At 35.1% G+C, this 14299-nt stretch overlaps 1 protein-coding gene across 5 annotated transcripts in view; it reads left to right on the plus strand.

Annotated features, from left to right (window-relative positions):
- SLC4A10 (solute carrier family 4 member 10) overlaps positions 1 to 14299 on the plus strand; it is a 307175-nt gene that overhangs the window by 190334 nt on the left and 102542 nt on the right. For all 5 annotated transcript variants that reach the window (XM_003795138.2, XM_003795139.2, XM_023516344.1 and 2 more), the window contains 2 exons: positions 5122 to 5282; positions 13363 to 13551. In XM_003795138.2, the coding sequence (XP_003795186.1) occupies positions 5122 to 5282; positions 13363 to 13551 (350 nt within the window). The remainder of the gene's footprint in view (positions 1 to 5121; positions 5283 to 13362; positions 13552 to 14299) is intronic.

A 14299-nucleotide genomic window follows, 5' to 3' on the forward strand; every position in this document is an offset into this window, starting at 1 on the left:
ATATCTATAGACAAATAATTTAACCCCAGCCTAATCCTCATAGTGTACACAAAAATTAATTCAAAATAGATCATAAATTTAAATGTAAAACATAAAGCTATGAAACTTTTAGAAGAAACATAGGTGAAAATCTCCAGGAGTCAAGGCAAACACCAAAAGCATAATCCATAAAAGAAAATATTTATAAATTGAGCTTTATCAAAATTAAAACTTTTGTGCTGTGAAAGATCTTAAGAGAATGAAAAAACAAGCTAGACACAGTAAGAAAATATTTACAAACAATATATTCAGCAAAAGTGTTATTTGTAGACTATATAGAACTCTCAAAGTTTAAAAATATAAAATAAACAAATCAGTTAGAAAAATGGGCAAAAGACATAAACAGGCATTTCACCAGAAAAGGAGATGCATATGGAAAATAGCACATAAAAAAAATGTTCACAAGCCAGGTGCTAGGATTACATTACTCCTGTAATCCTAGCACTCTGGGAGGCGAAGGTGGGAGGATCACTGGAGGCCAGGAGTTTGAGACTAGCCTGAGCAGCACAGTGAGACCTGGTTCTACAAAATTTAGAAAATTAACCAAGCCTGGTGGTGGATATTTTATAGTGCCAGCTACTTGGGTGGCTGAGGCAGGAGGACTGCTTGAGTTCAGGGATTTGAGGTTATAGAGAGCTATGCATGTGACCCCACTGCCCCCCAGTCCAGGCAATAGAGACCCTGTCTCAAAAATAAAAGTTCAACATTTTTAGTCATTAAGAAAATATAAATTAGAACTACTATTTAATATCACTGCTTACCTAACAGAATGGCAAAAATAAAAAAGAGTGGTAATTACAAATATTGGTGAGGATATGAGGAAACTAGATTTCTCATATACTGCTGATGTGAACATAAAATGGCAGAGCCACTATGAAAAAACGTTTGGCAATTTCTTCTGAAACTAAACTATGCATTTACTATATGATGCAGGAAATGGTCTCTTGGGGAATTTTTCCTAGAGAAATGAAAACTTATGTTCACACAAAACTACACATGAGCAGTCATGACAGATTTACTTGTAATAGCAAAACTTACTAACAACTTGAATGTACTCCAATGGGTAACAAACTGGTTCAACAAACTGGTATATCTATCCATGTAATGGAATATTACTCAATAGTAAAAAAGAACAAACTACTGGTATATACAATAACTTGGATTGATCTCAAGGACATTATGCTTAATGGAGCAAATGTCCATCTCAAAAGGTTGTATAATTCCATTTAGATAACATCCTCAAAATGACAAAGCTATAGTGATGAAAAGACATTAGTGCTTGTCAGGAACAGAGTGAGGGTTGAGATATGAGGTGTGGTATGAAGAATTTCCTTTGTAGTGGTGGAAGAGCTCTGTATCTTGGTTATATTATGAGTCTATACACAAGATAAAAATTCATAGAACTACATATATACACACATATGTGTGCTCACCCCACATCTGATTAGATTCTTAAAGTTTACATTTTTACTTTCAAAGGAGCCAAGATAAGATGATGTGTAGAAACTTTCTCAAGTTAATCAACTTTACTGTTACCCAGAAGTAAAATTTAACCATAGATTTCCTTTTAAGAAAGAATTTGATCATTTTATTTTTCTTAAAAGAATTTGATCATTTTATACAGATCAAGAGACCCATGAATATTTTAAAAATGACTTTGTTGTTATTGTAAAATGTAAAAATAATATTAATCTGTGGGTAAGTTTATGGATTTATACTTAAGTAATTAAGAAAACAATATCATTTTTTAGTACACATAAATAGATACATTTTTTAGTATATACAAATAGGTCTATTTCTACATTGTACTTGAGTAAAATTTTTAAAGAAAGCATTTCAGGGCTCGGCGCCTATAGCTCAACCGGCTAAGGCGCCAGCCACGTACACCTAAGATGGCGGGTTCGAATCCCCAGCCTGGACCCGCCAAACAACAATGATGGCTGCAACCAAAAAATAGCCGGGCGTTGTGGCAGGCGCCTGTGGTCCAAGCTACTTGGGAGGTGGAGGCAGGAGATTTGCTTGAGCCCAGGAGTTGGAGGTTGTTGTGAGTTGTGATGCCATGGCACTCTACCCAGGGGGACAGCTTGAGGCTCTGTCTCAAAAAAAAAAAAAAAAAAAGAAAGCATTTCAGAAGCAATGTAATATATAGGTATGACAGAAAGTACTATAGCTCCAGAAACTTTAATTGAGGGCATTTTCCTATAGAGAAAAATCTGTATCTTCCCAAACACTGTTATAGCCTTTCATTACCATAAGTCTTCTTTACCATCCAATGACTGAAAAGTAGACTTCAAATCTAAGAAAGTTCTTCAGTCAAAAATGACACTACCATGAGGGGGGCTATATAATCTCCCTTTCTTTTGCTCTTTTTCTCTAAAAAACTACATCATATGTCAGTAGTATACAAGCTGATAGAAGATTTAATAAAACTTGTACCCACCCTCAGTGGAAAGTTCTATTATAGCCCATTCCACAGAACAGCATATTTGAGTCTTACAAAGAAAAGCCACCTGTTTTGATGTAGTGTGGTAGGTAGTAAAGAAAAAGGGAGAGTACAAAGGACATTTTTCAACTTGAGGTTGGTTCTAGGCAAGGATAAAAATTAAATGTTATGTCATTGTATTAGCATCTTTGAGCTGAAAGGACCATACATTTGATTAAAGTAATTGTATAATGGTGGGAAATGGGTACAGATTCTGGAGAAAAACAAAGTTAAAAATAACTTGAAGTTGAATCCTGGTTTGACAAGGTGGTCAGATGATCTTGGGGAAAATTATTTAATGCGTTGAATTTGTCTCCTCATTTTACAGACAAGAGAAGTATTGCCCAGAGAAGTTAAAGTGTTTTCCTTGATCACCTGGTGGTTTAGCTATCAATTAGGGACAAAACCTAGACTTCTTTTCATTCTCAATTAGTCCAAGGTACTTTCTACACTATCATTCCATTTCGAAATACATGGCAAGAGGTTGATCCTTTTTAATATTGACATTCATAATGTGACCAAGGTCATACTCTTATCTCTGGCAAGAAATACTAATTTTTATTATTTATTAAAATTGTATTTGCTCTCACCATTAATTCTAATTAGGATTTTTTATGTTGGCATGAATAGGTACAATGGTGCCCTGTATCAGCTGAGATAGGTTAAATTATGTTGTAAAACATATCCTACAAACTCAATGGCTTAAAATGGCAGAGGTTTATTTATGGCTCATGATCCAGGTCCATCATGGTGCAGTGGAGCTCTGCACATCTCTTAAGGATAGCAGCTGCTAGAACAGCTCCATCATGAACCGGTTACCATGGCATGGAAAAAGACCACTCCACAGTGTCTCATCTTGGGGATTAAATACTCCCGTTTCTGCTTGCACCTTGTTCAGAACTAGACAGACACACTCGGACCAATGGAAAAGGAGCCACATAGGTAGTGATGTCCTATTTTTTACTAGGAAGAGGCAGAGAACCAGTTATAGCTCATGAACAATATTAATGATGTCACATGATTTATGAGGCCTATTATGGCCCTGTTAAGAGCTGATAAACTTTAGAAATCACTAATATGAAAAATTCCTAACTAGGTAAATGAAAGTGTTCTATAAAACTCCCAGCTTTAAAGATACATTTTATGTGATTTGAGGCTTACATGGAAGGTTTTCAACCTCCATGTGTTCTGGACATAGCTATTCCCTTCTGGTTTCTTCTTTTTTTCTTTTTCTCCCTGAATAACCAGAAACAAATTCATAGTTTTCTTGATGTCACTTTCTACTCTACAAGTTAATCAGTCTGATTAGCTCTTTTGGTTGGTTACTTTTGGCTAATTTACCTAATTCCCTAATTAGTTACTCCAATGTTGAAGTTGGGCCATTTGATTACATAAAACAGTACTATAACATGATATGAAAAATGAAGTATATTGCTTAGAGAGAGGAAGTAGAGCCAAAAGTGACTAAGCAAGAAGGAAGGAGGGAAATGATGGGAATGAGATGAGGGAGGCAATTTAGGTTAAGTTCCATTAGAAACCATGAAGTTGAGCCACTTTTCATGGCGGGACGCAACACCAGAGCTGCAGTCACTGGCTCACAATCCGCCTCACAGGCCACCCCGATGCCTCCGTCCTCTCTCTGGGCAACTTCCTTGCAACTGGGACCCTTCCCGCTCCAGAGCGCTGATTATTTTTGGCCCCTAGAATCTGTGCGGTGCAGAAAAATTAAAAGAAAGACAGGGGGAACTTAGAAGCGCTGCGCAGGGAGCGGAGGAGCAGAGACTTGGAAATTCCGACTGCAAATAATAAAGACATTGAAAACAAACAAAAAGAGACCATGAAATTAAGTTGGTCATCTATTAAGAATAGAGAGCAAGAATAAAAGGCTAAGAGATTGAGTGGCCACGCCAGAGAAATACAACGACTGGTTTCTCTGTACGCTTACATTTATCTTCCTTACACGTGTTACATTTGGTTTCACTTCAACAAGGCAGCGATCTCCCACTGGCATCAAGATATCCAGGCGCTCCAACCATCCGTGCTTGGGAGGGCACCTAGGGAATGGAGTCTGGACTCCAGTCTCAAGTGTCCGTGCCTGGGAGGTGACTGCTCTCACCAGCTTTGATCCAACCAAGCCCAATGAGGACTCTTCCTATAGAATAGGCCACAAATTATACTAGCCTCCCTAAAAATATGATATTTTGCCAAGAGACTAAAATATTCAGGTTTAAGAACTTCCATCCACACACACAAAAAAAATGAGTATCCTTTCATTACTCTTGTAATGACCTTTAACTTTCCATGAAGAAGCATGCTCTATTAATTCTGTAAAAGATTCACTGTCTCTACTGGTTAAACATTTTTATTAAGGTGTTTCTTCAGGGTAGACAAATCAATAAAAGTTCCATGAGTTTTTGTTTTAAATTATCTTTCAACTACAAGGAGAATGCTAGTTTAATGGAATTAAAATGAACCCAAACTCATAAAGCCAGGAGCAGTATGCATATTTTTCTGTTTCTATTTCTATTCTGTTTTGTTATTGGGACAAAGGATCACTCATCTGTAACATAATATGCATGTGCTGACATTCATTTGTGCAGGTGGTTGAAGTTTGAAGAAGATGTGGAAGATGGAGGGGAAAGGTGGAGCAAGCCTTACGTGGCTACTCTGTCGCTGCACAGCTTGTTTGAGTTGAGAAGTTGTATTCTGAATGGAACTGTGTTGCTGGACATGCACGCTAATGCTTTAGAAGAAATTGCAGGTATACCTTTTTTCCCTTTAGTCTAGTTTACTTTTATGGGTACAGTGGCTTTTTGTTACTAACTTTCCCTTATAATTTCATACACGTGTAAACTTTGGAAAACAAATCTTCACGATCCGTGTACGGGGACTTAAAAGCCTTGTTTTTTGTTTTTGTGGCTGGGGCTGTGTTTCAACGCGCCACCTCTTGTATACGGTGCCAGTGCCCTATTCCTTTGAGCCACAGGCACTGCTCTAAAAGCAATTTTTCCGACCCTTTCATTTTAGATAAAAGAAATTAAGTCTCAGAGAAATATGGTTTAGCTTGTCAGTACCAAGGCTAGGAGCCTTATATATCGTGATTCCCATTCAGTATTTATTGCTTTTCACTATATTTAGATGGTCACCATTAGAAAATTAAAGGAAAAAACCCTGAAAGCTAAAGATTGATTTTCAAATATTCAAACATATGAAATAACCAAATGAAAAATATTTTGGAAAACAGAAAGTATGTTGGTTTAAAATGGGCACCGAAATATCTGGCCATTTGTTTTAAACCAAATTAAAACTCTTGAATTCCAGAGGAAGCCAAGTGATGCAATTGAGATTTGTTTTGTAACTTAATACTCTGACTAGCCCTGGGATGAATGATTTGTATGAGAATCCTATTATGTTTATATAACATGGACAGTTATATTTAGGAAGTGCAGAAAAATTATGGAAATAGACTCAAGGAACTCTTGTGTCTTTTGGTCTAGAGCACAACATGTTTTAATAAAAACAAAGTAATAAAAAAGCACAGAAATAAGTTTGTAAAGAGTATAGATGAACTAAAATGGAGGTTTTAAAAGTTTATAGTTTGAGAAAATAAAATAAGTTCCACAGGGAAATTATTTGTGAAGTAAATTTAAGGAAGACTTAAATATCCTAATTATATTTTAGATATGAGGGGAAAAAAAACCCAAACTCTGTGTTTGTGGTTTTTCTGGGCATATAAATAAGACAGAATATATTAGAAAAATAACATATCTAAATTAGTCTTCAGAACTGCCTCATAAAGTAGGTATAATTTTGATCTGTCAATGAGAAACTAGAAACTCTAGTATTTGCATGGCTCAGGGTCCATACAAGGACCTCCAATTTGAACTCCATGTTCCTTCTATTACACTACAAGTGCTGGCTGGAGAAAAAGAGATACCTTGAGGTAGATGTTGCCCAAATTTTCACGGGAGATTGATCACTTCAAAAATTATCAATTTGGTTATTGGTGCTAATAGGCATGCACACATTGCAATGTAGTATGTGTAAAAAGAAAAATAAGTGTAGAAAGTTATGCTGGCTGACAATATTAAGCAAAATAAAAACGCTAAAACAAACACATATACACAAAAAACCCCAAACAGAAAATAAACTCAGAAAATAAATCTCACCCTTCCTCCTCTAAGTTTCATGTAACACCTATAAAGAAGTTCCCCTTTACATTACATAATTAGAGCCTAAAAGGCATTATAAAGTTGAATATAGTAAAATTTTCAGAACACAGTTTATAGTAGTACTTTATACTAATTAAATCAAGGCCTAGAGAAAATAGTTAACTTAGAAATTAGCAGACTTTCTAAGAATGCTAAAATAGTAGCTACCCCACTCAGCTTCTTAGCTTTACATTATAAAGTCTTGCTAATACCCTACATTGTAGTTAAGAATGAAATGGCTAGGATTTTCATAGTACTTTGAAGTTTAGGAAGCTCTCTAGTTCGTGTATTATCTTTTTGTTACTAAAGCCAGGCGCTTGGTATTATTATTGTCAGCCCTCTTTCGTAAATAAAGAAACTAAGATTCAGAGGTCTTCTTTCATAAAGAAACTCAGAGGTAAAAGGTCTTGACCTGAGGAGTTTGTTCCCACTGTTTAATACAGTGATAGCATTGCCTTTGAAAATGGATTAATCTAAAGGTTTGTATTGTTTAGATATAGAGGGATAATGAAGCTATCGCTGTCAAATTCCTCACCCGGCAAACAGCCTGATAATACACCCTTAGAATTTTACCCAGCTTTCAATTTCTTAAAGTATGTAATTTCTAATGCTTTCCTCAGGAAGTTATTCCCCTGAGGAAATTTTCTTTCAGCAATTCAGCTAAAACTATTCATTTTATCATCTTAGTTCAGTTTTATTGTCTGAAGTTATACTTCTTTTCCTTAACCCTGTCCCCCACTTTTCAATTTCAAGTCTATAGAGTATATGGAGGTTAGATGTGTTAAATCTAACTTTTTCAGGCAAATTACATTCTCTAGTCTATCCTCACAATGAAAGTAGTTCAACGGAAGTCTCAACACCCCAGGTAGCATTTTAGTATTCTTTCTGCTCTTCTAATTAGTGTCTATCTTTCTGACTCTGAAGTAGCTCAACTTGAATGTCCCATTTTCAGTGGCGAGCAGCCTGTAAAATGACATTCAGAATATTTCAGAAGTTTAGAACTAATATCACATAGACAAATACACCCATTAATAAGAAGAGGCTTCCTCTTATTAACTATAATTTGACTATATTTAAAATAAGTTATTTATTTCTGCCCTCAGTAAAATCTTGTTAAAATATTTCTCCTCCCTAAAGCCTATAATTACTGTCTTATTTTTTACCTTCTGTTATTTTTATTTTATGATAATTGAGCTATCTTATTAGGTGTGTAATAAAGAAGCAGGCTCTACAGTTTTAGGATTTCTAACTTATGCAAAGAATTTTTACATTCATTCTAATATTTCATTATCCCAGCAACTTATGAAGTTAGAAGGAAGCCATTTCTCCCATAAATAATACATTGAAAGTGCTATGTCAAAGATGACTTTTGCAGAAATGGAAATGTCTTTTGATCATAAATTTTGCTTTATTCTGTTTCATGATAATTTGGGATCATAGTGATTAACAATAAAGCCTAGAATTTTTCTCGATGTCCTAGTTATTTTTATATGTTAGGCAGTTACTAACACATATTTGTCACAAATTTAAATTTTCTAAAAGTTTAGATCTAATAGTTTTTTGTTTAGGGCTCTACACCTTAAGTACTTTGTGAATGCATAGGTTCTGCAGAATTAATGTTTTCCAGACATTTCCTAGTAGAGGAATATGACCCAGATATTATTTTAAAATGATCAAGGATTTTTATATTAGCCTTCTACTATGTTTTTTAAGAGACTCAGATAATTTTTTCTTAAAAGGATTTTTATAGACTTAGTAGCAGAAAATTCCATTTGTATCTGGCAGGTCTGTCAAGAATTTTCAGTATAATTGAAATATTATTTTCTTTTGGATAGAGTTAATTTAAAATATATATACTTATTTATATCTAAATAATTTCTGTACATTTAAAATATAGCTATTTCCAAATGTTTCAGGGAACTCAATAAATTTAGTTCATTCTTCAAAATATGACTTAACTTATCTCAAGAATGGAAGAAAAAGTATCCAATGTACACAGCCCTATTTTGAAACTAATTTATAGCTTTCATAGGAATGTCATAACCTCATTATAGCCTTAGAATATGGGGAGAGGTGTTAGAAAGGGGAGGGGAGAGGGGTGGATGGGTGGAGGGAGGGTGATTGGTGGGGTCACCTCTATGGTTTATCTTACAAGGGTACAAGTGAATCTTTCTGAAAGCAGAGTATGAATGTCTTAACTCAATAACTAAGAAAATGACATGAAGGTTATGTTAACCAGTTTGATGAGAGTATTTCAAAATGTATATGAAAATACCACACTGTAGCCTGTGATTGCATTAATGTACACAGCTATGATTTAATAAAAAAATCTTAAAAAAATACGACTTTACCTTTTTAAATCCTAAGTTCTTCAGATATATTTTCTTACTACAGTTTAATATGGAGATTAATTGTATTGAAAGTGCTTCTTAATTTTATTTGTGTAAGTTATAGTACATGGCATAAGTTGCGGTATATGTTAGTCTCTTTGAAATTAATCATTATAAAAATGAATAATGGAAATGTTCTCTCCTCAGTATATATATGTATACTTTAACCTAATTTTGTCAGTGAGAGTTAGGAAGAAATTAAAACCAAATCAAAGTTAGTACCATGGACAGATTATCAATTATAGCTCTCAACTCATTAAAACACTTTGTTGTTTAAAAATCTTTCGTAGGGCTTGGCGCCTGTAGTTCAATTGTTAGGGCACCAGCCACCTACACTGGGGTTGGTGGGTTTGAACCCAGCCATGGCCTGTTAAACAACAATGACAACTCAATGACAACAACAAAAACAGCTGGGCACTGTGGTGGGTGCCGGTAGTCCCAGCTACCTGGGAGGCTGAGGCAAGAAAATCACTTATGCCCAAGAGTTTGAGTTTGCTGTGAGCTGTGACGTCACAGGAGTCTACTGAGGGCAAGAGCTTAAGACTTTGTCTCAAAAAATAAAAATAAAAAAGGATCTTTGGTTGAAGGAAAAATCCATAGTTTGTTTCACTGAATCTCATCTGTAGATTTAGGGGTATGGAAGTCACTTTATGTTTCACGTGACGATGCTGTGATAACCCTTGATCTGAATAGTAAATATCCCACTGAGTTTACATCTTTAATACACACACTCCTGTTGATGTGGCAACCAAACCATAGAATTCAAAACCTTCAAAATCCCTATTACTCCTCCAATGTCTTTTAAAGCTAAGACAAGGGGCTTTTGAATAATTTTTTATATGATAATCTTTAAAGAGGCAGAGATTTATATAGAATCTGCAAAATCTCATGGCTTCTGGGGCTTTCATTCAAGATGGATTGGCTATGATAAAGTAATCACCTGATTAGGCTGAAAAAGAATTTTTCATTTTCTGAGGCCTTTTAACATAAATGCTACTAGTTTTTTGCAGAGCCTGCTTAGTGTTAGAAGCGTGTGACCCATTTATCCTTTTCTTCTTGCGTTTCCTCCTGTCATCCAGATGCTAGCATTGTGCGTTGGCAGGCTGGACTACATTATTTAGTCATCAAAGCCTGCTGAGATTGCAGGACTTGACTCTGGGCCCAAAGCCATTATGGCCCATTATCCTCTCCTGCTTTTCAAGTTAACACTAACATATACTGTAGTTGTAAAGAGAACCATTTGTATGGTTACTGAATCATATTCCCTTTGGTACTTAAATATCACCCCGGTATAAGTTATATTCTTACTCGAGATGATTAACTCTTCCAGTTAATTAAGATATTATTTAACGCAGTTATACTTCAAAGGAGTTTACTGTGTATTTCTGTGTGACTAATGAACAGATGAGTGTTTTCAAAAAAATATTTGCCTTCCCTTATGTAACTGTTACGAATAGACCTTATCTATGAAAAACTGTGAAGCAAGTAACCTGTGGTTTTTTTGTAGTACTAAAGCCCAGAAAGATTGTGCTGTAGCAGAAATTAAAAATCAGAACAGATTTATTACTTTTGATTCTCGTTAGAATACCAAAATGGAGATTCATATTATAGCTTATGGATGGAACTACCTTACAAAGATGTCATATGAATGTTTTAGTAACCTACTTTACAGTTTAAATTATGAAGAATATAATACACATTGTATATATGCTTTTCCACTTTAGTAAGGTGTCAGTATGTCATATGTTGACAATTATCATTTCCTTTATTTCAAATTAATCCAGGGGTTTCATAACTACTTATAATCTCCAAAGAAATGAAAAATACATTTAAATATTGTTTTACATTATCATACAGTTTTAAAATTGGAAGGGGCCTTTGAAGTAATGATGGTGACTAATTTTTAAACCTTCCAGGTATGTGTTATGGCCGATTCCCAAATAGTCCCTCTACTTCTTTCCATTCTAAATAGAAAAATGGTAGAGCAAACGGCAACCCACATGGCCAGGGGCCTACTGCCTGATTTTGTAGGGTTTTTGAGGTGAAGTGGTGATCACATTTGATATGCTTGAAAATAATAAAAAGATTAATACTTTGTGAGAAAAATTATGTGAAATGCAAATTTCAGTGTCGATCAAAATAGTTTTATTAGAGTATAACCGTGCCCAGGTGTGTGCATATTGGTGGTGGCTGTTTTGCACTACAGAGTTGAGTAATTGTGACAGGGATCAGATGGCCTAAAATATTTATTATCTGGCACAACACAAAAAAGCTTATCTACCTCTGGTTTACAGAATTCACTCCAGAGTGGAGGGCAGTGCTTGATTACCTGAGCCAACCATGTCAATCCCTCTCCATTGCCAGTAATTGGTTCAGGCCTATGTCAGACGGACTAAGGAGAAATTTTACCGGACAGAGGAAAAAGAACGTTTCTTTTAAGAGAGAATCACCAAAAAATAATCTGTTTCTCACTAGATATGAACAAAGACTTATATTTCCTTCTTGCTATTAGAAGTCACTTTATGACCACAAGGAAAAGCAGCCTCAGGTTAAAGCTTATACCTAGAATAGGAGAAAGCTGACCAACTCAGGAGAAATGGAATTAGAGCCAACCTAACTTAGATCTTTCTTTTATGTTAGCTAATAAAATTAAAATTTTAGCTAGTTTGAGTTGGGTTTTCTATTATTACTATGCTCAACCTTGTCTCTACTTAATATACTGTTATGAAATCTAAATATATTAAAACCACCATAATAAAAAAATACCATAAATTTCAACCCAGAAACCTATACATTATTTAATGAAAACTTCAAGGAAAACCCCATATTCGGAAATATTCACTGATGGCCTCAATATTCCAGACAGTGCGTCAGCTACCTGATATCATTAGTCTTGGCAACAACATATGAGATAGACATTATTATCTCTACCTGTGAATAAGGACACTTATTTATAGACAGAGATAATTGTCACAAAGGTGAGATCACACAGCTAGAATGCAGGAGATGACCCAAACTTGATTGCCTAGTATATTTTCCTTTCACACTAAAAGGAAACATTGTTTATAAGGGATAATTCTGCTAATTTTGAAAACTTCAATGTATTCAAAAGGGCAGAGGAAAGCAGTGTGTTGTGATCTGCTTTATATAAAGGATTCCTCAAGAAAACCAATTAGAGGAAATATTTGGCGTCAGAAAGCTGATTGCACTGAGGTTTATTGGGGGCAATATTTACCTTACTGAGAAACCTGAAATACCTTTAGCCATTTATTTAACTTTATTGTCATTTCTGACACTATGTATGGCACATATAAACTTGCTTAATTCTAGCCTTCTGAAATCTCACCTTCTACTCTTGGTTTTGTAGTTTTTAATCCAATAATTTCAAGGAAAGTTGGAGAAAGGGCTGACTTTCTATCAAAATGAAGGAGAATTGTTTACTCTCCAAATGCAGGCAAATAGATGGCTGGCATCAATCAGATTGTCAAAGATGAACTTTTGCTCACTTAAAGAGAAAATAAGGAAATTATTCTGCATTTGAAAATGGAAGAAAACAATATTAAAATATAAATTTAAAACCATTTTCCAATTTCAACCATATTAATTTTTTTTTTTTGAGGCCTAATTTACCCTCTGTTGCCTTGGCTAGAGTGCAGTGGCACAGTCTAGCTCACTGCAACCTCTAACTCCTGGGCTTAAGTGATCCTCCTGCCTCAGCCTCCTGAGTAACTGGGACTACAGGTGCCTGCCAACCCACCCAGCTTATTTTTTCTATTTTTAGTAGAGATGGGTCTTGTTTTTTCTCAGGCTGGCCTTAAACTCCTGAGCTCAAATGATCCTCCCTCTTTATCCTCCCAGAGTGCTAGGATTAGAGACACTAACGATTTTAATATCCCTATAGCTGTGCCCTCCTATCAGTGTGAATAATGGAGAAATAAAGAATTTTATTCTCAATACAACTATGTCCATTTGAAAAATAATATTCCATGAGAATTATTTAAATTATTTAATGGATTTGAAATCGAAAGGCTTATAATGAAATTTTGTCCAAATCTTTCTGTACAACAGGGAAGATAAACTTCTGTTTGTAACACCATACTCTGGTATTTTTAAAGGAAATCATTCCTGTTTTAAGAAGAACAATATTATTGAAGAGTTTGCATATTTAGACTACAGTTCACTGCTGGCACATGTATGACAGCAAAGTATGTCCTCATCTTTGTCTTATCTTTTCTCATAGATATGGTCCTTGACCAACAAGTAAGCTCAGGTCAGCTGAATGAAGATGTACGCCACAGGGTCCATGAGGCACTGATGAAACAGCATCACCACCAGAATCAGAAAAAACTCACCAACAGGATTCCCATTGTTCGTTCCTTTGCTGATATTGGCAAGAAACAATCAGAACCAAATTCCATGGACAAAAATGGTGAATGTTTCTTTATTGCACTCTTTATGTTTTCTATAGGTCTCTGAAATATCAAAGTGATTCTAAATCCTTTAAAATGTGTTTTATTTGAAACTGATTTATTGAAATTCAGGTTGTTGCAGAATTCTTTTCATATGCATGTATAGTCTTATTACCAAGCGCCAAACTGTAAAAAAATTAACAAAGAATTTAGATTTCCTGAAAAGCTAATGAAAGAATGCAGAAAAAAAAAACCCTGATGTCTAATAAGAACGTATAGATTTAAATGCAGCAAACATAAACAGAACATCTGTGGCATACCAACCAGGTCCTGGGCTCTGTCCCATAGCTTGAAAATGTAGTATGATGCTTTGACTTATGCCATAGATGATCCCAGGTTAAAAGAACAGTGATTGTCATCTAATGTTTATGGAGAAGAGATATTGGTTTCATGTTCTTTGTAGTCAACAAATTCTATTGGCATTAATGATTGAAAAAACCAGTGAATGCATTGCTTGTGGCTCTCTATATTAAGCCTAATTCCAGTTCATGGGCTCACTGCTGTTTGCAGTGCAAAATCCATGGAGCCAACCCAATGTCTTCTTCATATACCAACATAGATGACCACCATTATCTCCTAACAATCATGACTTACTAGGATTTATGCTTCAAATTATTTTATTTTTTCTATATTTTTGTTCTGTCCTTGAATCCATTTAACCGTTCATCATTTACACTGAGGAAGTTGTTTAGAAATCTGTTAGCATCC

Source organism: Otolemur garnettii, unplaced genomic scaffold (genome assembly GCF_000181295.1).
Source record: "Otolemur garnettii isolate 467f Iridium unplaced genomic scaffold, OtoGar3 scaffold00090, whole genome shotgun sequence".
Lineage (NCBI taxonomy): Eukaryota > Metazoa > Chordata > Mammalia > Primates > Galagidae > Otolemur > Otolemur garnettii.